Raw genomic sequence first — 25,265 nt, 5'->3', positions numbered from 1 at the left:
TGTTACCTGTTATGTATTGCTATGTTCTTTTAACGTTCAAAGCTGTCATTCATCTGACCATGATTTAGAGCCCACAACCATATCAGTATCTGCTCTTTTAACAGTCCCCTTCGCCCGTCTGCGCTCTATGGGTGACTGGGTGACTTTCGCATCCCAGGCTCCAAGGCTCTGGAACTCTCTCCCCTACATTGATACAATGTTTTACCAAAGAAGGTCCAAACCCTTGTCAATGGGACAGTAACATTTTATGGAACAGAATTGTACTTTAAGACAAAAAAAAAAAAAAAATTGTACCATTGCAGTTTGTACCTTTAAGGACATGATTTGTACCATGAGAAACCAAAAAGTACATTTGGTTTTTAAAACCTGCAGGTACAATATTATATCTTCATACAAATCTGATTCATGAAGTACCACTACAGTGACAAGACACTTTGTACCTTAACAGTGTCAAAGGTGTTCCTTCAAGAACTATTTAAAGGCATTCTGCTATATCCAAAATGGGTCAATTTATTTTCAGTAAATATAAAACATCAAATACATTTTAAAGTAAAGTAAAACAATGTTTTTTTTTTAAAGTTCTTTTTGTTTTTGTGTAAATGCACCTTTTCCATTTACGATATAGACTAAAAAATACTTTAACAAATCAAAAGATCTATTTCTCTGCAAAACATTTCACAACACTTTTCACAAAAATGTTACAGAAACATTCTGCTATGTACAATATAAAACTTTTTTTTTCCAGTTTTCACACAATACCTTTGTAATCACTTAAAAGCTCATTTAATTTACTTAATTTTAAAATAGAAATAGAATTATGCAAGTGTATTGTAATGAGAAATGCACAATTTTGGTTACCTTTACAATAAAATGTCTGCATGAACACTTTGTATATGCAGGACTTTTGCCAGCTCACGTGCGTAGCTGAAAGCAAACACCAAAAGGTGCGGATATCAATAATGAACCTGTATTTATCAGAAAATGCTTAACAAATGTTTATTAATAATGCCTTAAATGTTTAGTTCACAACACCTTTAGTTTTGTTTTACCAGTTGTCTTGTATTATAGAAGTTAATAATGAATGTTTATGAGTTTCTTTAAGCATGTATGCTTTTAAATGATGATTCATGTTTTCATATGGAAATTATTCATAAAATCACCTTGCCTTTACAGTAATATCTATTTTCATAGATATTGTAATAGAAGAGTTTGTTCAACACTTTTTTTAACCTTTTTGTGAGAGAGAACAGTTGTGTACAGAACATAATCATAAGAGGTCTTTTCTGTACCATATAAGGTACAACCTTACAAAACTGTTCCTCAAGGAACATTATTTGTACCACAGTGTACCTTTTTTTCTGAGAGTGTATGAAATTAGACATGCTGTATCTTTTAAATAGTTTAAATCATCCTTGAAAACTCACTACTTGACACTCGCCTATTCATGAGGCGTGCATTCTTGGTTTGCTTTATGTTTCAATATTTGAATGTTTTGAATATTTGAATTATTAATGTTGTTGTTATTATTATTATTATTATTATTATAATTAAACATTTTCAAGGGTGAGGCAGTGGCGCAGTAGGTAGTGCTGTCGCCTCACAGCAAGAAGGTCGCTGGTTCGAACCTCGACTCAGTTGGTGTTTCTGTGTGGAGTTTACATGTTCTCCCTGCCTTCGAGTGGGTTTGCTCTGGTTTCCCCCACAGTCATGCGGTACAGGTGAATTGGGTAGGCTAAATTGTCTGTAGTGTGTGTGGATGTTTCCCAGAGATGGGTTGCGGCTGGAAGGGCATCCGCTGCGTAAAAACTTGCTAGATAAGTTGGTGGTTCATTCCGCTGTGGCGACCCCGTATTAATAAAGGGACTAAGCCGACAAGAAAATGAATGAATGAACATTTTCAAGTCTTTTAATAGTTTTTACTAATCTTTTAGTACTTTTACTATGTGTGCACAATGATGGCATTTAATCTGTAAACACAATATTTTGTTCTTGTAGCTTACATGTTCATGTCACAAAGTTTCATAAACATGGATGTTCATAATTGGGCCTCAGTTAAAGACACTTTGACTTGAAATACCTTCTTTTTGGTATTTAGGAGTTGGTGTGGACATTCAGAACCATGTAGTGACATTTTGTTTTTATGTTTGTAAATTAAAGTCAGAATGTAGAATAAGTCCAATAAATTCTTTGAATTTTGAGTAGAATCAGTAAATACACTTTTTAAGTAGAATCTTTATTGAGTTTGCTGTAAAAAATTACATGAAAATTCTTGTAAAGAAGTATGAGACTTACAATCTTGATTCTGGTTCTTGATATCTTTTAATTTTACCATTCAAAAGTGCAAGATTAGGATTTGTTTGTTTGGTTCTTAATTTTGTTAAAGAAAAACTACAACAAGGCTGGGGTTGCCACAGCGGAATGAACTGCCAACTTATCCAGCATATGTTTTACGCAGCGGATGCCCTTCAAGCCGCAACCCAAAGCTGGGAAATACCAATACACACTTATTCACACACAAACCCATCATGAAACACTAATCTGTGCAAAATGTAAAATAAAGCATAAAACAAGAGAAAATGGTGACATACAAAACATAAATGACCTACAAAAAGACACAGAAATAGATGTAAAGAGAGAGACAAAAACTTACAAATCTTCAGAAATTAAACAACATCATTAGTCTTTATAGTGTTTTAGAAAAAAAAAAATACTGGATCCCACATTTGATCAAATTTCACAGAGTTCCCAGAGGTGGTATATCTAATTTTTTCTAAATGTAAAGTGGAGGTGAGTCAGAGAAGCCAGTTAGAAAAAAAGAGGCCTAACATTTTTTTTTTTCCAGAAACAAAGGATAACTTTTTTTAGCTATGATCATGCCATATTAAACAGGTCACTATACATTTCGGTTGAGAGTCTAAAGTAAATCTTACCAGCCAAAAATTGCTATCATTGGGTCAGAAAACACAAATGTAAACTTTAGCAAAGAACTGAAAAATTTCAAACCAAAAATTCTGAATTTGAACACAAGACCAAAAAATATGTTATAGAATATGGAATATTCACTATCATTATGTCTCTAACATTCTAACATTAATGTCTAACATTCTTCAATATTTCTACCTTTTTGTTCAAGATAATGAAAGAAAATCAAGCACCTTTGAATTAAGTGGAGAAAGAGTAAATAATGACAGAATTTGCATCCACATATAAGAATACTTACTAACGTAATACATATATATATATATATATATATATATATATATATATATATATATATATATATATATATATATGTATATATATATATATATATATATATATATATATATATATATATATATATAATTATTATAATAATAATAATAATAATTATTATTATTATTCCATAGGAATATATGTCTGATGAGACTGAAGGAGTGAACTAAAATTCTCATTACCACGCGCATGTCCGTGAAACTTATGAATATTCATATCCGCCCACTGACACCGAAAATCTCAGAAACCAAAAACTCGTAACACCTTCATGAATAAACCCAACAGGCGGAGTCCAAACAAGTCACAAGCCTGTGACAAGTTCATGTCCTGCATTTAAACTTTTTTATCGCAACAGTTTTTATATTTTGTGACACCCGATCATCGACGGAGAGCTAGATCATACAGCCTAAAAATAAAACTAACCACACAATTACACCATCTGCTTCTGTATTCAGATAGTTTGCTGAGACTGTGATATGGTGAAAGTGTCAGAGAGCGGGTGAATGACTGCTCAGCTGCAGAGGAATGAATATCTACTCAAGTTTCTCGCACTGCGTGTTTAGAAGCGTCAAGTGTTGCGACAGGCGTCACACTAGCAGCCGTGCACAGATTCACATACACTGACCGACCGACTGACAGACACACTGCAGCGATACTTCTGGACTTCTTCACGTTTAATTCTCGGTTCAAGACGATTTTAAGTCGTACTGCCTGGAACCAGGGGATTATTCAACATGCTGGGGAGAAAGAAGAATCCCGAGACCGTTCAGACTGAGTCCAAATCGGTGGAGTCGAAAACTCACGATCCGCTGCGGAGGCTTGGTGAGTTTTGTCTTACTTCAGGACAAGTGTGTTTTTAAAAGTTACTAGAAGTACTTTTGGGTTTTTTTAACCACACATAAAGTAAACGCAGTCACAGCCATTAACTGTTTTCTACTCTAATAATGTGAAATGTCAAATAAATGAATCAATACATTTGTTTTCTTTGACTGTGCACTTTGGATGATGTGTGAATTGATTTAGCCTACATGATATATGTTATGAATTGAGTTATTAGTGTGAAGTTTTGGTGTGTTCTTTGGTTGTTTTTGACCTGTTTTTGGGAAAGATTGTGCTATAAATGCATCATTTTATTCAAGGACTCATGCAAAATGATGGGATAGTTTGTTTAAATGTTTACTATGAGGCAGCATTTGTTTTGGTTTCTTTTTGGAGGCGGTTGTGGTTCGGTTGATTCTACCTGCAGCACTTTAATGTTCATTATTATTCACTTTAAAAACTAAAACACGTTTTCAGAATAGGATTTAATACTGTTGTATTGTAATAATTCACAATATAAAGTAAAAATTATATTTTAATTAGGTCAGTGTTTGTTGTTATTGTAATTTATTAAATTAAACATTTTAACATTTTAATTTAAACTAATGTGACATTCAGTTTTATTAAAGTACAGTAAGGACATATGAATAATCATGAATATGAAGCTATCTATTTTCTTTATGGCTTACATGCCTTTTGAAAACTTGTTGCTGTGTAGAAAACGTAATGTCAGTCTACACAATATTGCACATTTAAAAATTCTTTCCAACAAACTGCAATCATGTACTGTATGTGATACAGTATTATATGTTTTACTAATGTTTAAAGAGGTCTGGCATATTTTTTTTCTTATAATCAACATTATGCTGCACAATATATCATTTCAGTACCGATATCAAAACATGAGCATTCGCAATAGACAAATCGCAGAATATGCAATGTTGAGTCTGCATTATAAATGATCATTTTGCAAGTGTTTTTTAAGGCCTGTGACAGTATGAGGATTTTAAAAGCATTCAGACATAAACTGTTCCATTTGTAACTTTATAAAATGTATAACAATTATTTTTATTGACTATGCCGTATTATTATACATCATTTAAATACTGTATACAGTTAGAGAGAAAAGAATAAAGCAGTGTTTATTTCATTTATCATTTTCTTTATTATTTATGCTTGTACATTGTTTAGTATATTTTATGCAAATGCACTCATCCAGAATCATCCCAATCAATATTAAATTATAAATTATTTCCAAGTAGTTATGCAAGTCATCTGGTAAAATTGTATTCATATAGCAATATATATTGCAGAATAAATAAATCGCACAATGTTAGATTTTTCCAAAATCGTACAGCCCTAATTAACATACCCTGTTTGTAACCACATCTCCACACACTTACCACACACTTATTTTTCCCCACTCATGTTTACCTCTCATCTCTGCCCTTCAGCAACATGATGACTGCATCTGAGATCACCACTACCTACACATTACCTTTTATTATCAACTATTAATTGCAAATTCCTAAGATGTTATTATGTTATTATAAGCAATAAGCTGATATTTGCAACCAGCAGGTCATGTTAGTGTCAGATGAAACCTTTATGCTCCATGCTTTTGATGAGAAGGTGGAGAGGTAAAACTATTTAAAAACATGGCTAGTAAATACCATGTGTTGTACAGTGCTCAGCATATATAGGTACACCCCTCACACAGAAATCTCTCTTTTAAATTCATATTTTAATAAGAAGCTATACAATATTATATTTGTGCATATACATTAGATTAGTCAGTACTGAAGCCAAATCTGGAGCTCATTTAACAAAATAACTTGCGATAACGGTCCAAAAACTAGCACACCCAAATGTATGTTATAGAAAAATATTAAATACAAAATTTTAAAAAAGAGAAGGAAAAAAAGTTTAGATGAAATGTTGTAGGTTGTTATTTATTTTTGCAATATTTAGTTAGAATTTAATTATATTATCTTTCAATTTCTAAATATGTTTGGTGACTAAAATATAATTTTAATAAATATATCTGTTTAATAAATCTGTTTTGTTTAAATGAACCAAATACATTGCCTATATGATATGTTTATCCATAATCGTTCATTTTCTTTCGGCTTACTTCCTTAGTCTCTGCTTTCCTTCCCTAGTCTTTGATATTATTAGAGGTCTCCACCGCAGAATGAACCACCAACTATTTGATTTATGCAGTTGATGCCCTTCCAGCCACAACCCAGTACTGGGAAACACCCACACACTCCCTCATTCACACACACACTCATACACTAAGGACAATTTAGTTTATTCTCAGTGTTTGGACTGTGGGGGAAACCGGAGCACCAGGAGGATGGGAACACATGGAGAACAAGCAAACTCCACACAAAAATATCAACTGGTCCAGTAGGGACTCGAACAAACAACCTTCCTGATGTGAGGTGACTGAGCCACCGTGTAGCCCCTATATCATATGTTTTATATTATTCATATTCATGTTCATTATGAAATCATTTAAATCAATAGTATATGACTGCTGCATCATATAATGCTGAAGTGCATGTATTAATAAGCTCCATGCTTCGTGAACAATGGTAGATTTCCAGGAATAGTTTTAGGGCGTATATTTATACTATATTATTGTTTTACCGCAATGGTCTTTTGTTCTAGAGCTTTTATTGACCTTAGCAGGTCTTTCAGCAGATGTTTGTCACACCTCAATGGTTCCATAAACAACTTTTACCATCCAAAGAAATAATAAAAAAAGATCTTTATCGATGGAAAAGTAGTTCTTTAGATAAATATAATGTTCTTTATCCTGGGAAAAGAGTGTTTTTTAAAGCTGATCATTCAAATGTTTTTGGTAAAACTAAAATGGTTCTATATCATCACTGCACAAACTCCCTTTCACACTCTACATTTTAGCTCAACTGAATGTTTTTGGTTTATAAAGTACAATCTGCATTCAGTGTTTCCTTTTCTTAAACTCCTGGACTGTTTATTTAAGCTCTTATGAGTTGGTGATTACCATGAGCAGTTTAATTATCCCAGGCTCATCAGTATTATTTTCCATAGCAACCAATGAAGAATGAATTATTTTTATCTAAGCCCTTTACCATGGCTACGACTGATCTGGCTCAGCTACCGTGTCAATAGATATGCTGTATTGAGTATCACTACTGTAATGTTGAATTATATTGCACTCATAAATTGATGTTGGGTGGCTTGCATGAATATGCTTTACAAGTTGGTGCTCTTCAGTGGTGTGATTTCATGTTACTACTGTGCCAACACTTCAGAAAAACAGCACTCCAGTTGGAATATCAAGAGGTTCTTGAATGAGAGAAAACAATGTTATTCAACTGTTTTTGGAGTGAGATTTGCTGATGAATCCAGTGCGATGACTTCGAGTCCCATGATAGCTTAATGACAAAGTAACAAGAAGAATAAGTCATCCGTGCAGTTGCGCCCACGTTTGCTCTAAATATAGATATGCTCACTAAGAAGCAACTTAGGTGAACTGTAGGTAACTTTAGTAGTCTACACGTTGAATGCAGACAATAAAAAACATCTCTTCACAAATATCTATATTTAATATAACTAATTTCACTTGAATATATTTATAATATTTAAAATGTCATACTTTTTGTAAGTTTACCATTTAAATATTTTATTTTTTTAAGTCTCTTGTGCTTTTTAAGTTAGCTTGGTTTTGATTAAAATACTGTAAAACAACATATTTTTAGTTGAATAAAAAAAGTATTGCTGTTATGGCGTTCAGTCTTCAGTTCAGAGTCACATCTAAAATGATGACGTGGTGTTTAAAATACATTTGACACAGTTATCATCAATGTTTGAATCATTTTTAACATTATAAATGTGTTTACTGTGAAGTACCGTGCTAAGTTTAATGTATCGTTGATAAATACTGTATATATAAATGTAATCTCAAACCCAATCTTGCAAACCTTTTAACATTAGTGTACCTTAAGTTAATCAAAACAAATAACACTTCATAAAGTTAAAAACATCCCTCTCAAAGACTCTTAGAATTAAACCTCCAGTTTTCATGCATATAATTATGATTTCAACATAGGTGACCTCCATTTTGACTGGCTATCCTGTTTGCGAATGAAACTAATAACAGTGCTTAAGTGTTGTGGTTTTTTGTCCCAAAAGTTGGTATAGCAATCACAGGATTAAAACAGAGCATTTAAAAAGCCTGCATTACACACTGCAGTGATGTATTTACCAAACAAACGACTGTAATTCTACAGTTAAAATGTTCTTGGACTCTTTGCTTATAATATTGGACTCATGATTGTGACATGTCAACTACAAAATGAAGATGTCTGTCTGTCACAGACTCCTTATCGTGTTAACATATTGACTTGCTACATATTCAGTAAATTTTTTTAACCCATTATAATAAAAGTTCCCTATATTACTAAATTTCTAAGTTTCTCAGATTAGGTAAGAAGGTCTTTTACTGTAAGTTTACAACAATCAAATAGTTTCTCATAATATGCAATGCATTGCAGCACCAACTCTTGTTCAGTGTCGTTAATGGTTTGATCAAGGTTCTGGTCTTTCTAAGCCCCTGCATGATAGACATTCTACTCTGTTCTGATTGGTCAAATGGCTAGGTGTGTTCCGTACCTGCCTTGACATTAATAGCCCTGGGACATCAGGCTAGCAAAAATTAATCCACCCTGCCTGTTTGTTAATCTTAATCATTTTAATGGGAGGAATAATATATATTCACTCAAACTGGGTAATTATGTTGTATGTGTTTTCCATTCATTAATTCATCATTTGAATATGTGTTTGCGCTAACTGTAGTTTGCAAAAGAACCTGCACTTTGGTATCAATTTGTTTAAAATAAATAAATAAATAAAGGTAGACCTACCAGGATTTCACATGACTTTTTTTTCAGGAACAATTAAAATTAATGAAATAAAATGTGGTTGTTTATATATATGTACCCTATAATATATATCATTATGCTATTTCATTTAGTAAATGCATGTATGTTTTTAATTTAGTAAATAATGTCTTTTCGATTCAGGCCACTTTAATTTATTTTGGTCTATCAAAATCTGGAGAGTGCCTGCCCAAAAGGGTACCAGGAATTCTGAAATTTTGCAAGCCTGGGTCTACAGCTTACAGCATGTCTCAGACACCAAATGTACTGAATTTGAGCTCTATGGGCTCTTCTTGGTACCGGCAAACATATAGATGTATGAACAAAAACAATAGTGCAATTTCAACCATAACAACAATACTGAGTCCTCATCCCTTGGAAACACATGGATTTGGTAACTCATGAAACAACATCCTCTCCAAAACAAACCTAAAGTTTCGTTCTTTACAACTACAGTTTTTAAGCGTCAAAGTAGACATTGTTCATGGGCAGCCAGTGAAGACCATAGGCTGACATTGTGCAAATGTGTTACAAACCGTTATGCAGGAAGTAAAGCTGGAATTTCTGATTGCTCTTCTCAGGTCGCTCAAAATTGGTTCATTCTTATGCGAGCCAGTAGCTTCATTGATCTTGCACTTTGATCTTTCAAACTTTGCAGACATTTTCTGTTCACAAATAGCTTATCCATTACACACTACATGAAAGATGATATCCAAAAGGGGTGCTCTGAGTACATTTACTGTCTTTTCATTAGTTCTGGCTCTTTACCTTGGCAAAGAAACCCTCTCTCCACCTCCTGCAGTGTTTTTCTTCTGTGCTGTCTTTTACTTAGAGACACACACAAACACTCTTGTCAGAGCAGCTTTATCAGTCTGGTTGCTGTGGTGAGGCTCTCAGTGCTGCAAACAATCTTGGCTATTCGGAAGACACTGTTGAGAGAGTTTGGACTCCTCATCTGTTGACTGCCAGGCTTAAAAAATAAAATAAAATTAATTCGATGTTCATTAATTTCACTGCTTTTTTTTAAGTTGGTCATTTTTTCTTGTGAGTGTAATGAGCAAAAGCAGTGTTTTTGTAATAGATTTGCATTGATCTGAATTGTATTGAGGCTGATCTAAACTGAACTGAACAACAGTGACATTTGTACTAAACCGAACTGAACTAGTTTGGTTGAACAATATATAATGTGAGGACTATTTCCACAATGTGTGTATCCACACATCGCAGGATTAGATAGTTTATTAAAGATTAATAAAAAATTATAAATATTATATATAAAATAATGATGATCATGTTGTTTTACGTGTGCTAGGTTCAGTTTCTGTACTTAAACACTGTTACACTCTAGGGATGCAGAGAATATAGATTTTGGTTGTATGATTATATTCTGAGGAATAATCACAGTTTCACGGTTATAACAATTGTTATGCATTCATTAATTTTAAAACACTGCTAGTTTAGAAAAATCACATGAAAACTCCTTATATTATAAAGTGTTATTCATTGCTGCTCAGTAAGCAAATAATACAGCATAATTAAATCAAACAATTGTCCATTTCTCTTTGGACTTAAAAATAAGTGAAAAAAAGTTTTTTCCATTTAAACATAAGTAATAATTTTATGCTGAAAAATAAGTGACAAAACAATGAACTAATTAATAAATAAAAAATAAGAATGAATAAAAAATGTGTTGTAAATCTAATATCTAATATAAATCTAAGTTACATATTAGCTAAGTATTTCCCTTTTAAAGAGAACATGTAGTCAAAGGCTGCTGAGCCTCTGTCTGAAAGGAACTTTTGATCAACTATATTATGAACTTCTTTGGTAATTTTTTTCTTTTTAGAGTAGAAATGTTTATATTCCATACAAAGTATGAAGCTGATCGGTCCAGTTCTTCTTACGTGACCCGCATTGCGCTCACGGCATTCTTTCAACTAGGTATGTTTTTAGGTAGCTTTTCAACTGGAAAGTGCATGAGCGTGTCTGGCCCCTTGCACTCGGTGTTCGATGTGTGCACGTGTGTGGCTGCCAATATGCACACGCAAGCAGTATGCCTTCATTGGAAATTATATATACGAACATGCGCATACAAAAGACACGATATGTAAACGGCCCTTAATTAATAACTTCATCCATACTTAATCCTGTGTGCGTGGGTATTTGCCTCGATGTAGCTACAAGCTCGAAACTTTAAACTAGTGCACAGTTGGCATAACTTTGTGTAGTTGTAGCAGTTTTGTAGCATGCAGAAACGCAGTGTTGAGAAGCCTTTATGATTAATTAACCATGACAATTTAAATCGCGGTTAATAGTACAATCGGATAATCGCTGCATCTCTATTACACTCCCCATTTTTGCTCTGTCTTATTTATATATGCTTGTAATTTATTATATTTTATGCGGATACACTGCATAGAAAAAGACTTTATCCCAGTCGATCTAAATTAATGAAATCTTTGCAAATGCAGCTATTGAAATCCTCAGATATTATATTCATATCGCAGCATAAATTGCAGCAAAACAAAATATTGCAATGTCAGATTTTTTTTATATCGTGCAGCCCTAGAACTTTGCTAGCATTCTACCACTACTACCCTCCTGCCTGTCTGGCTTGCTGGAAAGTTCCACAATCTGAAATATTGTTATTATTTTTTTTTTATTATTTTCTTTTTATCTGTGTTAAAGAGCCCCTTTTATGGGTTTTTGAAAATTACCACCCATGCAGTGTGTAGCACAGCTCTAAGTGAATGGAAAGATCTAGCTGAGATTGAAATCTGAAAGTGCAAACTGTTGATTCTATTTAGTCGACTCAGAGTCAAATAAATGATTTGTCTATTGTTTTGATCTTTTGCTTGCACGCTTTGACGTCAATACAGGACATTGCCAAATATGAACTGCCAGATCCAGTATAACTTGAACGCTCCTTTACCTTTAGACACTAGTGGAGTGAGAGGGATCATGCTTGATCATGACACGAAGGTTGCTATCACTGAAAGATGGCCAGCATGCGCTGTGGGGAATAAGGGGTTGAAGTTAATTTTCACAACAACACCACAGTATAGCCAACCGTGTGCTGTGTTTGCTACTGTCATTTTTTAAAGATTGATACAATAACCCACCCTGCAGCGCAGGATTTGCAGGCCATTTGTTAGGAAGGATTAAATAAAGGATCCGCAAAGACTATTAAAGTATGGAAATTTGTAACCGTACACAGTTTGTATGAACCAGTTTCTTTTTCCTCCAGATCCTGTAAGTGTTTCTCCTTCCCACACAATGTGAAGTGTGATTAAAATGGTTGGCTTGTTTTCTGTAGTTTGCAAAATATGTATTTAATTGTGTGTTGTAACTTGTAATCGCTCTGTGTGTGGTTTGTATCTATTATAGATCAGTGCTTGTACTTTATCTCTCAGGTTAAAACTCTATAGGCTTTTGCATATTGCATCCAAAACCACATTAAAAACGCAACGCTGGCTTCTTCCTCTACTGATTTAAATGCGTTTTGTGCTCGCGATCCTCTGCTCTTTGTCTTTGCTATATGGCCACCATCAGCTGTTCCTCACATGTGCCGTGCGGCCAATTATCAAAACAGTTTAACTTTTGCCACTGTGTGGATTACTACTGAATGTGTGTCGTTATTACTTGTGATTATGGTATATAGAATAGAGCAATATGCTGGTGTTTAACTTCATTGCTTTAATGCATTCCTGCATTGGGTTCTCATGTTCTCTGAGTACTTGGCGTTTCTCTCCGTCTCGCGCTAAACGCAGTCAAATAATCAGACTGGGTCATCAGACCAATCAGCACAGATTAGCCTCATGCAATGAAAGGGCTTGGGAACAAATTAATCATCGAACGATTCATATGGGAGTTGTTGGGATAATTAGGTAAAAATAAATCCATATTAAGACAATGAAAGTGTGTTTTGACCATCCATGCATATCAATCTGTTGTTGCAGACCACCAAAACCAAAATATGACCTTTTTTAATTCATAATAGGGGCTTTTTAAGCTGCTTTGACACACTCTGCATTGTAAAAAGTGCTATAAAAATAAAGATAAATTGAATAGATGTTATCAGGCTTGAGAGCGCTGATGATGGGAAGAGGGTTTGCAGTTGTGTTGACTGGAGCAAATCTCCATGCTGTGAAAGAATGTGGAGCGGCGAATTCACTCTGAGCATGAACTCTGTCTTTTTTTAAGGGCTATTCAGTCCAGTTCAAGCTCTGGTAGAGTATCAGGAATGTACTTAACAGTCACACCTCTTTTTTCCCTTTTAAAATCTGTAACACTTTTCAATAAGGTTTCACAAATACTTATTGATAGTTATGCATTTACCAACATGAATGAAGAATGAACAACAGTTGTACAGAATTTACTAATCATAGTTAAACATTTACTACTGCATTATAAAAAAGCTAGTTAACATTAGTTAATGCCTTGTGAATTAACAAGAGCTAACAACGAATGACTTTATTTTCATTAACTAATTTTAACAAGGGTGGCACAGTGGCTCAGTGGTTAGCACTGTCACCTCACAGCAAGAAGGTTGCTGGTTCGAGTCCGGGCTGGGCCAGTTGGCATTTCTGTGTAGAGTTTGCATTTTCTCCCTGTGTTCGTGTGGGTTTTTCTCCATGTGCTTTGGTTTCCAAAAGACATGCACTATAAGTGAATTGAATGAATTAAATTAGTCATAGTGTATGAGTGTGTGTGTGTAAATGTGAGAGTGTATGGGTGTTTCCCAGTACTAGGTTGTGACTGAAAGGGCATCCGCTGTGTAAAACATATGCTAGAATAGTTATTGGTTAACAGGGGCTGTGGACTATGCTAAAGGAAAATGAATGAATGAATGAATGAATGAATACTGTTAGCAATGATAAAATGCATTGTTCATTTTTAGTTGATGTTAACATATAGTATATGACAGAAATGTGTATGTCCACATATATGCCAGAAACCATTATGTCCACATATATATGAGAAACATATAGTGTTTGTCGCATATACAGTTGAAGTCTAATAAACATTAAATATTTCCCAAATGATGTTTAACAGAGCAAGGAAATTTTCACAGTATGTCTGATAATGTTTTCTCTTCTGGAGAAAGTCTTATTTAGTTATTTTGGCTAGAATGAAAGCAGTTTTTAATTTCTTAAAAACCATTTTAGGGGCAAAATTATTATCCCCTTTATAAGCTAATTTTTTTTGCAATAGTCTACAGAACAAACCATCGTTATATAATAACTTGCCTAATTACACTAACCTGCATAATTAACCTAATTAACGTAGTTAAGCCTTTAAATGTCACTTTAAGCTGTATAGGATTGTCTTAAAAATATCTAGTTAAATATTATTTATTGTCCTCATGGCAACGATAAAATAAATAAGTTATTAGAAATGAGTGATTAAAAATATTATGATTAGAAATGAGTTATAAAAAATCTTCTCGGTTAAACAGAAATTGGGGGAAAAAATAAACAGGGGCGCTAATAATTCAGGGGGGCTAATAATTCTGACTTCAACTGTATGTCAGAAACATATATGTCCACATATATGCTAGAAACATGTGTCCACATATTTGCCAGAAAAATATGTCCCAAATCATTGACTAACATTAACTAATGGAACCTTATCATATTTATTAACCATTTTTAACTACCAGTCATCATTAGCCTTTTTAAATGTCCATTAATATTAATTACCATTAATACCATTGTAATGATTAGAATTTCATTTGAATTATTTCATTTTATTGTAATAAAGTTCATTTGGATTTATAACTCATGGTTAATCAAAGACAGTCCACATTTCTTACAAAAGAACATGACAACATAAGCAACAACATAAATACTTTTTTTTGCTTTTTAGTTTTAAATACATAAACTTACTGATGCAATCAATGCTTTGTGCAGCATTTTTTGTCAATGGCTGTACATGCGGTGTATATTATGTTTATCGCAAAAGTGTTTCAGATATGCGCAAAAATCTAAATAAAATGATATAATTCATGAATTCATTTACAGCTATTTTGACTCCTAAAAGTGACTATTAAAAATAAATTATATGCTTATCTCTCAAGTTAGCTTATTTAAATTGATTAGGATGATTTTGTGGGGGAGTGCATAAAACATAATCAAGATATAAGTGGAGATAATTAGAGCAAATATACAAATGATACAGAAATAAAGTAATCAAATGTACAATAAAGCTGTATATTTCTCATTGTGCAAATAATTAATGACGACTAATCTTTATTAAAGCTATAAATATAATTTTCTCTGTGCCCAAATGCTTGAAACTTGCACAAAATGTTTAAACAGGCCTTAAAACCCCAATCATTTGATACACTTTCACTTTATGTTTATATATTATGGTTAAACAAAAAATTACAAAATTCTTGTGTGTTGTAAAATGATGTACCTTGCCAACTATAATCCTGACTTCACATTGCACGTCCTGTGATGTGACTATTGCACTTTCACACATTGTAATGTAATGTAATGTAATGTAATGTGTATTTATATAGCGCATTTATTGTGTATGGCAATACACCCAAAGTGCTTCACAATCATGAGGGGGGTCTCTCCACACCACCACCAGTGTGCAGCATCCACTTGGATGATGCAACGGCTGCCACAGGACAACGGCGCCAGTGCGCTCACCACACACCAGCTATTGATGGAGTGGGGGGACAGTGATAGAGCCAATTCGGTGGAGAGGGGATGATTGGGAGGCCATGATCGTAAGGGCCGATAGAGGGACTTTGGCCAGGACACCGGGGTTACACCCCTGCTCTTTCACGAGAAGTGCCTTGGGATTTTTAATGACCACAGAGAGTCAGGACCTCGGTTTAACGTCTCATCCGAAAGACGGCGCCCACTGACAGTTTAGTGTCCCCTTCACTTTAACTGGGGCATTAGGACTCACACAGACCACAGGTTGAGCGCCCCCTGCTGGCCTCACTAACACCACTTCCAACAGCAACCTAGTGTTCCCTAGTGGTCTCCCATCCAGGTACTGACCAGGCTCAGCCCTGCTTAGCTTCAGTGAGTAACCGGTCTTGGGCTGCAGGGTGACATGGCTGTGACCTTAACATTGCGATATTGATGCTGAAACGATATATTGTGCAGCCCTAGTTATGATGGTTAAACGTATCACAGTTTCCAAACAAAGATATTAAGTTAAAAAATTTATATAAGGTAAAAAATCATTATGCTTGACCAATTAGCATTATACTAAGTGAACCGGCTGTTACCTTAAAAAAGTTACAACCATAATCAAAGCTAGCTATAATTTAGAATATTCCTTCAGCAAATTGAAGCTAAAAACAACATGATATGTGCAAATAAACAAAACTTTCACTTGCACAATTCATTCCTACTAAATTCCTCCCTCAGCCTGCCCTTTTCCCCCCAGCTCAGTCTATTGTAGAAAAGCACCCCACCACACAGCCAGGCTTAACATAGCTTTGAGAAGTCTGTATAAAAAGCTCAGCGTGTTCTACCAACAATTTTGCCCTCTTTACTCTTAGTGAAGTCTTTTCTCCAAGCTTGCACAAACCTGCATAAGAGGTTTATAATTCATAACAATCTGGTAAACACACATGCAATCAATGATTAAGAATGAAAATATGACAAAAACACCAATCTAGCAGTTCATGACCTGCACACGTCATTTGATATCCTGTTATAAAGTATGTTTGGTCATTGCTGCTGACATTGACTCCCTTATGATGGCATCATTTTAGCATGACTTTAGTCTTCATGTTTGTGACTGTAGCCTATGACCTGCTGGTGCTCTCACATCTTAAGTATGCGCAAGCCAGCACATATGTTTAGTTTGGAAGTTCGTTGAGTAATATGTTGATTTTGGTTCATGTTTTGGATGAGATATTAAAAAAGTATATGATTCAGTGCCGGGAAGTATTAATCTCTGGCACGAATATGAGAACAACCTTGGGACGATGCATTAGGAGTGAATTACAGTATGCATAACTCTGCTTTTGGAGGTCTGACACTGCAGATATATAATATATAGCAGGTGTGCTGGACTGACTGGAAAGAAAAACTCATTTTAAAGTTGTGTGTGTGTGTGTGTGTGTGTGTGTGTGTGTGTGTTTGTGTGTGTGTGTGTGTGTGTGTGTGTGTGTGTGTGTGTGTGTGTGTCATAGGTGTGTTGGACGATGAAGATGTGCTTCTGATGCTGCAGGGGTCGAAGATGATGAAGGTTCGATCTCAGCGTTGGCGGAAGGACAGGCGCCTGAAGCTTCTGGAGGACTGTGTTACGGTGTGGTGTGAGTCCAGCAAAACATCCCGCAAGAGCAACAGACAGCAGACCTGTGAGTAAATCTTCAGCTGCATACAAAATCAATCAATTCATTCATTTATTTTCCTTCGGCTTGGTCTCTATTTTAGAGATCACCACAGCAGAATGAACCGCCAACTATTCCAGCTTATGTTTTACCTTCCAGCCGCAACCCAGTACTGGAAAACACCTATGCTCTCTCGTTCACACACATACACTACGGACAATTTAGTTTAATCAATTCACCTATAGTGCATGTGTTTGGGCTGTGGGGGAAAACCGAAGCACCTGGAGGAAAGCCACACCAACACAGGGAGAACATGCAAACTCCATACAGAAATGCCAAGTAACCCAGTCGGGACTCGAATCAGCAACCTTTTTGCTGTGAGGTGACAGTGCAAACCACTGAGCCACCGTGCCGCCTGTGCAAAATACAATTATACAAATGAGAAAATGTAACTATAGGTTGTTCTCACTTGGCATCATTGATGATGTGCGGAATTCAGATGGAGGGCAGGAAGGGATTCTTCTACATGGGGATCACTACCAGAACATCAAAATGTTTATGCTATGTGTTTATAATACTTTAAGTAGGCCCAAATGAGAAATGCCAAAGAGCTTTAATAGAGTTCCAAAAGTTTTTGCTTAAAAAGGGGAAGCCGAGGCAAATATATATTTAGTTCAGTAGAAAATTCAGTCCTCTTCATAGAATAAGGATCTTTCTATGTCTTTCAAAATATGGCATAAATCACAAAAATATGGACTTTCCTTTATGTCTTTTGTTCAGTTTTTTATTTCCTGCCCTCCATCTGATTTTCTGGCAGGATCAGGTGATTGCAAACAACCTATTAGCGCAATGGTTTGTAAATCATGTGACAAGCTAAGAAAACATTATTCAAGCCAGGGTCAATTTGGTATGTAGAATGTCATTTAAAGTCCACGTGAAATCCTATACCGTGTGAAACTATGCGTGAAATAGTTAGGAAAACAAATACTATGGAAGTCAGTGGTAACATGTTTTTAACATTTTTCGAAATATCTGTTTTATATGTATGTTTAATGGCCAAAAGAAACTCAAGCAGGTTGATAAGGAGAGTAAATGATAGCCCTTTTTTTTGGGTGAAATATCCCTTTGATTAAACTTGCATTATCATTTTATTGAGAGAAAATGCTGAGTATAAAGTAGACACAAACCAATGTTTTATCAAATGTTTGATCATGTTGTTGAACTGAAAAGACTCAAAAAATGATTCTTTCATGAATGGAGAATCACCAGTTCCCTGGTAAAATATAGCATGCTTGTAATAAACTATGGATGTTTGAACATGTTGCAATAAAAGTTTTAGTTCAACAAGGCAATAGCACTGATTTGTTAGGGGCTAAATAATACTGCTTTAATTTAGATTCTACACACAAAAGTCATGGAAGAACATTTTAGACAGCATTTAGAGGCTTTTGCATCTGAACTTTTCATATGGAAACACATACACATTCTACTGTTAAACAGGTGTGTAGGATTTTGCGTTTTTGACCTTTTTGTTTTCTGACCTCATTCTGACCTTCTAGTATATAGTAGGGTATTTGGCTTTAAGTCAAAACAAATGATTAATAATAGTATGTTTGCTCTGCTCTCTTTGAGTGCCTATTGTTAACCTCATCCCAAAGGACACAGCAGGCGTACAGTATGATGTACGCTGGATGACGTTCATTCTTAGTAAATGAACAGCACCGATTTTAACATGGTGGGTGGATTTGGCTTAGTGTAATGAACTGTAGCAGTGACCCAATTAATCTCAGGTCAGTCAAGTTACAGATTTTCAATTAATTTAAATAAAAAAGCGTGAATCCTGCATGAGCTATACTGAAGCTGCTTAAAGGTTGTGTGATGATTACTCCTGCTACATGTATCATGTATGGGTCTCATTTTTTACAATTTCAAATTTAATTGCACGATATGCTGATTAATCATAATAATTCTGTTTGTTATTTGTATTCACTTCAAGCTTGTAAAAATTAAATCTTGAACTTGTATTTCAGTGTATTTCATATTGCTTATGCTTGAAAAAATATCAAAGTAATGCAATTGAGCAAACCCAACTCAACTCTCTGATACTGGGGTTTAATTATGTACTAGGGCAATTTAAAATGTTCACTGTTTTCCAGTTTTATTTACACTGAAATGGTTGTTGTTTTTGTTAGGTGTTTTATAACATCTAGAGTTGATTTTCTTTTCAAAATAATATGTTCATAATCAAATAAAGTCTTTCCCTTACTGGGTTGTGTCTGGTAAGGCATATGCTGTGTGAAACATATGCTTGAGTAGTTGGTGGTTCATTTCACTGTGGCAATCTCTGAAATGGAGACTAAAGCCTCCTTCACACTACAAGCAACTCTGTAGCTGCCTGTCGCTCTGGGTGGCGACCTGCTGCAAACGCAGGTGTGTGTAGGTCTGAGAGGGGTCTGGATGCAGACCTGGTGCAGTGCAATCTGAGCTGCATCCAATGCTTTTTAATGCCCTCACCTAACCCCACCCCTAACCCTACCCGTCACAGTGACGTCAATCACTCCATTGAGTGCATTGTGTCTGACATTGCATTGCTGGGTGATGCATTCTCAGCTTGCATCATTAAGGCTGCATCCAGATGCTATTGGTAGGTCTACAGCACAGAGAATACTACCAGCCTCTTAACGAGCTGAGAGACGATCATGTGAGCTTTATTATTGTTCCCATTGGCTGTCACTCAAGAAAGACGCTCTTTATTAACATAAAGTTGAAGGGTTCTCAACTTTGTTGCATCACTCAACATGCCCACCTGGTCAAGATCAGATATGGTTGCGGCTGGAATTTAACGAAAATGATTTATATTATTTATTAAATTTCCATTAATTGTATTTTATTAACATCTTCTCCTACCCCAACCATCATAGTAATGTAAAAACAGTGGTTGTACCGAGTATGATTTATGTTATCTATTAGATTACCCAATAAATTATATATTTTTAACATCTACCACTACCCCAAACATCACAGTACTGTGAAATATTAATTGTTATACAGTGTCATAAAAAATGCTGCAATATTGATGTGCATATCACCAACTGTGTATTCTATCTAGACTTTACCTGCTAGCGGTCGCTGTCGCTCACTCTGTTGAAATGAACAGTCGCTTGTTTCTTTGCCGCTGCGAGTCACTTGTAGTGTGATTAAGCCAATATAAAAAAAAGAAAGAAAGAAGGAAGGAAGGAAGGAAGGAAGGAAGGAAGGAAGGAAGGAAGGAAGGAAGGAAGGAAGGAAGGAAGGAAGGAAGGAAGGAAGGAAGGAAGGAAAGAAAGAAAGAAAGAAAGAAAGAAAAAAATAAGAAAGAAAGAAAGAAAGAAAGAAGGAAAGAAAGAAAGAAAGAAAGAAAGAAAGAGGAAAAAAATAAGAAAGAAAGAAAGAAAGAAGGAAAGAAAGAAAGAAAGAAAGAAAGAAGGAAAGAAAGAAAGAAAGAAAGAAAGAAAGAAAGAAAAAATAAGAAAGAAGGAAAGAAAGAAAGAAAGAAAGAAAGAAAGAAAGAAAAAAATAAGAAAGAAAGAAAGAAAGAAAGAAAGAAGGAAGGAAAGAAAGAAAGAAAGAAAGAAAGAAAGAAAGAAAGAAAGAAAGAAAAAAATAAGAAAGAAAGAAAGAAAGAAAGAAAGAAGGAAAGAAAGAAAGAAAAAAAAGAAAGAAAGAAAAAAAGAAAGAAAGAAAGAAAGAAGGAAAGAAAGAAAGAAAGAAAGAAAGAAAGAAAGAAAGAAAAAAAAGAAAGAAAGAAAAAAAGAAAGAAAGAAAGAAAGAAAGAAAGAAAGAAAGAAAGAAAGAAAGAAATCAATGTGTATTGTGTACCAAGTACTGTGGTTAGTTAACCTCTATGTTTGTTTGGATGGACTACTGTAATAGTTGTAGTAAGAAATCAATTTGTTGTTTTCTTGTATACATATTTAGAGTAAAGCAAATCAAGGTTAATTTGGTTTAACTAATGGTTTAAAAACATTGTTTGAAATGTAATGTTCATATAAAAGGATCAGCAAATTGTTCATGAAAAAAGTATTTAAGACACAGAATTGCATAAGGTAAACGTTTAATAGATATTTATTGAGTATAAGAAATGAAATAGTTCTTTAATACTTAAAATAATTTTTTATTTTGTGGTGGGAAAAAAACAAACATTTTTTGAGTATATCATCAAATGTCAATTATAAAGTTAACATTAGAAGTCAGTATAAAATAATTTTTTCAATTTTAAAATAGGAATGCTTGGAGCTCTGTAAAATGACCAAATAAGGATAATAATATCATTATTATTAACATATAATAATAATAATAATAATAATATTAACGATAATAATAATATTATATTATTATATAATATATTATTAATATTATGTGGTGTCACGGTGGCTCAGTGTCTGCCTCACAGCAAGAAGGTTGCTGGTTGAGTCCCGGTTGGGTCAGTTGGCATTTCTGTGTAGATTTTGCATGTTCTCCTCGTGTTCGCTTGGGTTCCTCCAGGTGCTCTGGTTTCCCCCACAGTCCAAAGACATGCGCTGTAGGTGAATTGAATGAATAATAATTATTATTGTTTTATCTATCTAATCTAATAATTTATATATCTAAAGTGTAACTGTTTTTCACAAAAAGTTTTTTTTTGTTATAATAGAAAAAATAAAACAAGACTTAAGTTATATTTTAACAAGACTAAATAAATTTAATAATACTATTATGGTATTTTTTTAAAAGCTTGTCTTCATCAAAGAGCATAGAATCACCAAAAGGCGACACGCTAGTGCGATTTAGGAAACAGCCACTAGATGACGCGGCGGCCATTTTGGAACGAAAATTCCAATAGAACAACAGCATATTAAAAGTCTGTAAAATAAACTATTAAAAGTGATGATAATTGTGATAGTAAGTGTTGTATTGTCGTCTTTCAGGTTGTATCTCAGCTTTAATGCGTTTTTTAAATAAATAAATAAAAAACAAAGCACCTGCTTGCCATTGCGACAGCAATAAGATCCAATGGACAGCCAACCGCTTTCACTCCAAAATGGCAGAATCCGGGGCTGTTGCTGGGCACTGCTGTTGACTTTATCCTCTATTATTATGTGGACTTTTTAAAGGTGAACAATATATATTGTATAAAATACATTTTCCTTTGTGATCCAAAGTTGAATGGAGGACATACAACTCTGAAAAAAACACCAGGGTGAATGTTTTGATTAGGATCTAGTTTAATGTTTTATCCTTAGTAAACCAATTCCCCTTTGACCATTCTGTGATGTATTGGTTTGTCAGGTTTTCCAATCAATGCATTAGCAAACAGAAAACCCATAAAGTTTTATGTGCGTCTCTGCTCATTAAACCCTGCCCGTATGTGTCTGCATATTCAGACTTGTGTCTCTCCAGTTTAATTTTCTATAGTTTTGTTTGGCTTGTTTCACAAGCTCAAACAAAGCCAGGAAATTAAATGAGAAATATTTCATTTTATTAACTGCGATTATCATATTTGAATGCTTGACTATAAGATTGTGTTTTTCCTTTATATAGAGATTTTGTAGGACATGGCCTGATTAATTGTCCCAATCTGTTAGTTACAGCATGCTTTTTCAGGTGATTGATGATCTCTTTTTAATAACACAAATTAAACCTTTGCTCTTAGCATAACGGAAACATACCACAGACTCATCCTTGGCCAGAGACATTATGAGCTGCTCTATCATCTGTAATCTCTAGCTGTTCATATGATGGTAATCTGTTTTTAATCTCACTTATGCTCTTCAGATGGAATGATAATCTGCTGTGAGTGAAGAGAATCAGACTTCCTGCGATTAATCCCATTCATAATCCTTCACTCCCGTACAAAAATAACAATGGGTCTATTATTGTAAAAGTGTAGTACCCATTTTCGGCATGTTAAATTTTATTTATGTAACCATAGTTTTACTACAAGTATGGCTAAACTGTTGTTAGTTTAGCAAACTAAGGGTTAACTTGTGGTTACTTTGTAGAGCTGAACGATTCTGGATAAACTAATCATGATTAGTGATGATAAGTTGAAGTATTATAACTAGTGCTGGGCACAATTAATAAAAAAAAGTGATTAATCTGAGGATTTTGTGGTGAATCACATTCTTATACAGAATATTGTTCTAAAAATGTTTAAAAGCACTGTATTGCAAACTTTTATTGAAATACTTCTGGTATATGGAAAAAAAATGTTTATTAACATTTTAAACAACTTGTTTTTTTTTATAGAAGTAAAATATCTTGCAAATCTTAGTGTATACAGTAATGTAATCTAATTAAATCTGAAACCAAAGCTTGCCTCTGCCAGGGAATTTAGTGATAATAAGTGATGTTTACTTCAGTGGTTCTCAGTCCCTGTCCTTGCACCACACTGCTCTCAGATAACCAGCTCAATAGATGAGAGCTTTATGCATGAACTATAACTCACATATTTACAGGGTCCCTACAGTGTTCACTACTCCCTGCTAAACCAAGCATGGAGGATCTTTCCTTTTTATTCACAGATTTGCGCAACACCACTACAGTGTATGTATTGTAATATGTTGGCTTCACATCAATAGCAAAATGAAGAATTTGCAGCAAATTCGAGTAAGTCATTGCAAACGCACTATAGGCGAAGGCAGTGTGAATGATGTAGAATGCATGATTTTTGATGGCTACTTCAATTTTTCTTACCAAATGTATTTATTACATATTTTTTGTGACATTTTGGATAATAATTCTGGTTGACAAGTCTACAAGCTGATGCTGTTTTATAAATGTACATGACCACATATATGCTTTGTCAAATTTAGAGTTTGCATGTTCTCACCGTGTTCGCGTAGGTTTCCTCCAGGTGCTCCGGTTTCCCCCACAGTCCAAAGACATGTGCTATAAGTGAATTGAATAAGTTAAATTGGCCATAGTGCATGTGTGTGAATGTGAGTGTGTATGGGTGTTTTCCAGTGTTGGGTTTCTGCTAGAAAGGCACTCGCTGCGTAAAACATATGCTGGATAAGTTGGCAGTTTTATTCCACTGTGGCGACTCCTGATTAATGAAGGGACTAAGTCGAATAGAAAATGAATGAATTAATGAATGTTTTGTTTTTGTTTATTTTGTTGTTAAACCATGCTTATTTATTAATTAATTTTTTATGAGGGCTCTAGATTCTCTTGTTATAGTGTTATGTATTTTAGGTGAATTAAAGTCTTAAGGATTTAGTTTTACATTCTCATTTTTTGAAACTGAAAATCAATTGTACAAGTAATTACACACAAATGTCAAATAAACATTGAATAAAACACAACAATTTTAAATAGAAAGACCGAAATAGTATATATTTTTAAACACACTTGGAAAAAATCATTTTATAGACCAGCCTTACTCTAGGTTAAAGCCCAGGTCATATGTTTATGAATAATCCATGCTTTCAGAGAGAATTATGGGTCTTTCTGATGAAACCCTAAGGACTAAAGTGAACCTGTAACTAATCATGTGACTCAGTGTGATTTAATAGTTTGCTCTCTGACACAAACATAATCACATGCGTTAGTAACCACACACATAACTGTGTTATTGTGTTTTGTTATGCAAGTAAATCTTTATAACACATTGTTGATTTTGAATTTCATTATGTAATAATTAGTGTTTTTATTTTAATTGGAACAAACGTGCTTTGTTGTTTTTTCTGACTGCCCTTTGCAGTGTAAGAAAAACATGTTTTGTGTACTCTAAACAACACAGATCATTTAAAGCATACACATTTTAAGTTTGTGCCAGCAGTTGAATAAAATATATTGCAGTCTATGTCATTCACATGTACTCAATTGTAAGTGATATACATTCATTCATTCATTCATTCATTCATTCATTCATTCATTCATTCATTCATTCATTCATTCATTCATTCATTCATTCATTCATTATCTTT

The 25,265-nt window shown here is 34.3% G+C and overlaps 1 protein-coding gene across 1 annotated transcript in view; it reads left to right on the top strand.

The window, feature by feature from the left end:
• Window positions 1-3,609: 3,609 nt before the first annotated feature.
• Window positions 3,610-25,265, top strand: part of plcd3a (phospholipase C, delta 3a) — a 44,938-nt gene continuing 23,282 nt past the window's right edge. The window contains 2 exon segments of the mRNA NM_001099423.1: window positions 3,610-4,077; window positions 17,176-17,343. Coding sequence (NP_001092893.1) covers window positions 3,990-4,077; window positions 17,176-17,343 — 256 coding nt within the window. The 5' untranslated portion in view covers window positions 3,610-3,989.

This window comes from Danio rerio, chromosome 3 (assembly GCF_052040795.2).
Source record: "Danio rerio strain M-AB ecotype USA chromosome 3, GRCz13ab, whole genome shotgun sequence".
In the NCBI taxonomy this organism is placed as follows: Eukaryota; Metazoa; Chordata; class Actinopteri; order Cypriniformes; family Danionidae; genus Danio; species Danio rerio.
The sequence above is the reverse complement of the archived record's forward strand: the minus strand, read 5'-3'. Positions and strand labels throughout refer to the sequence as shown.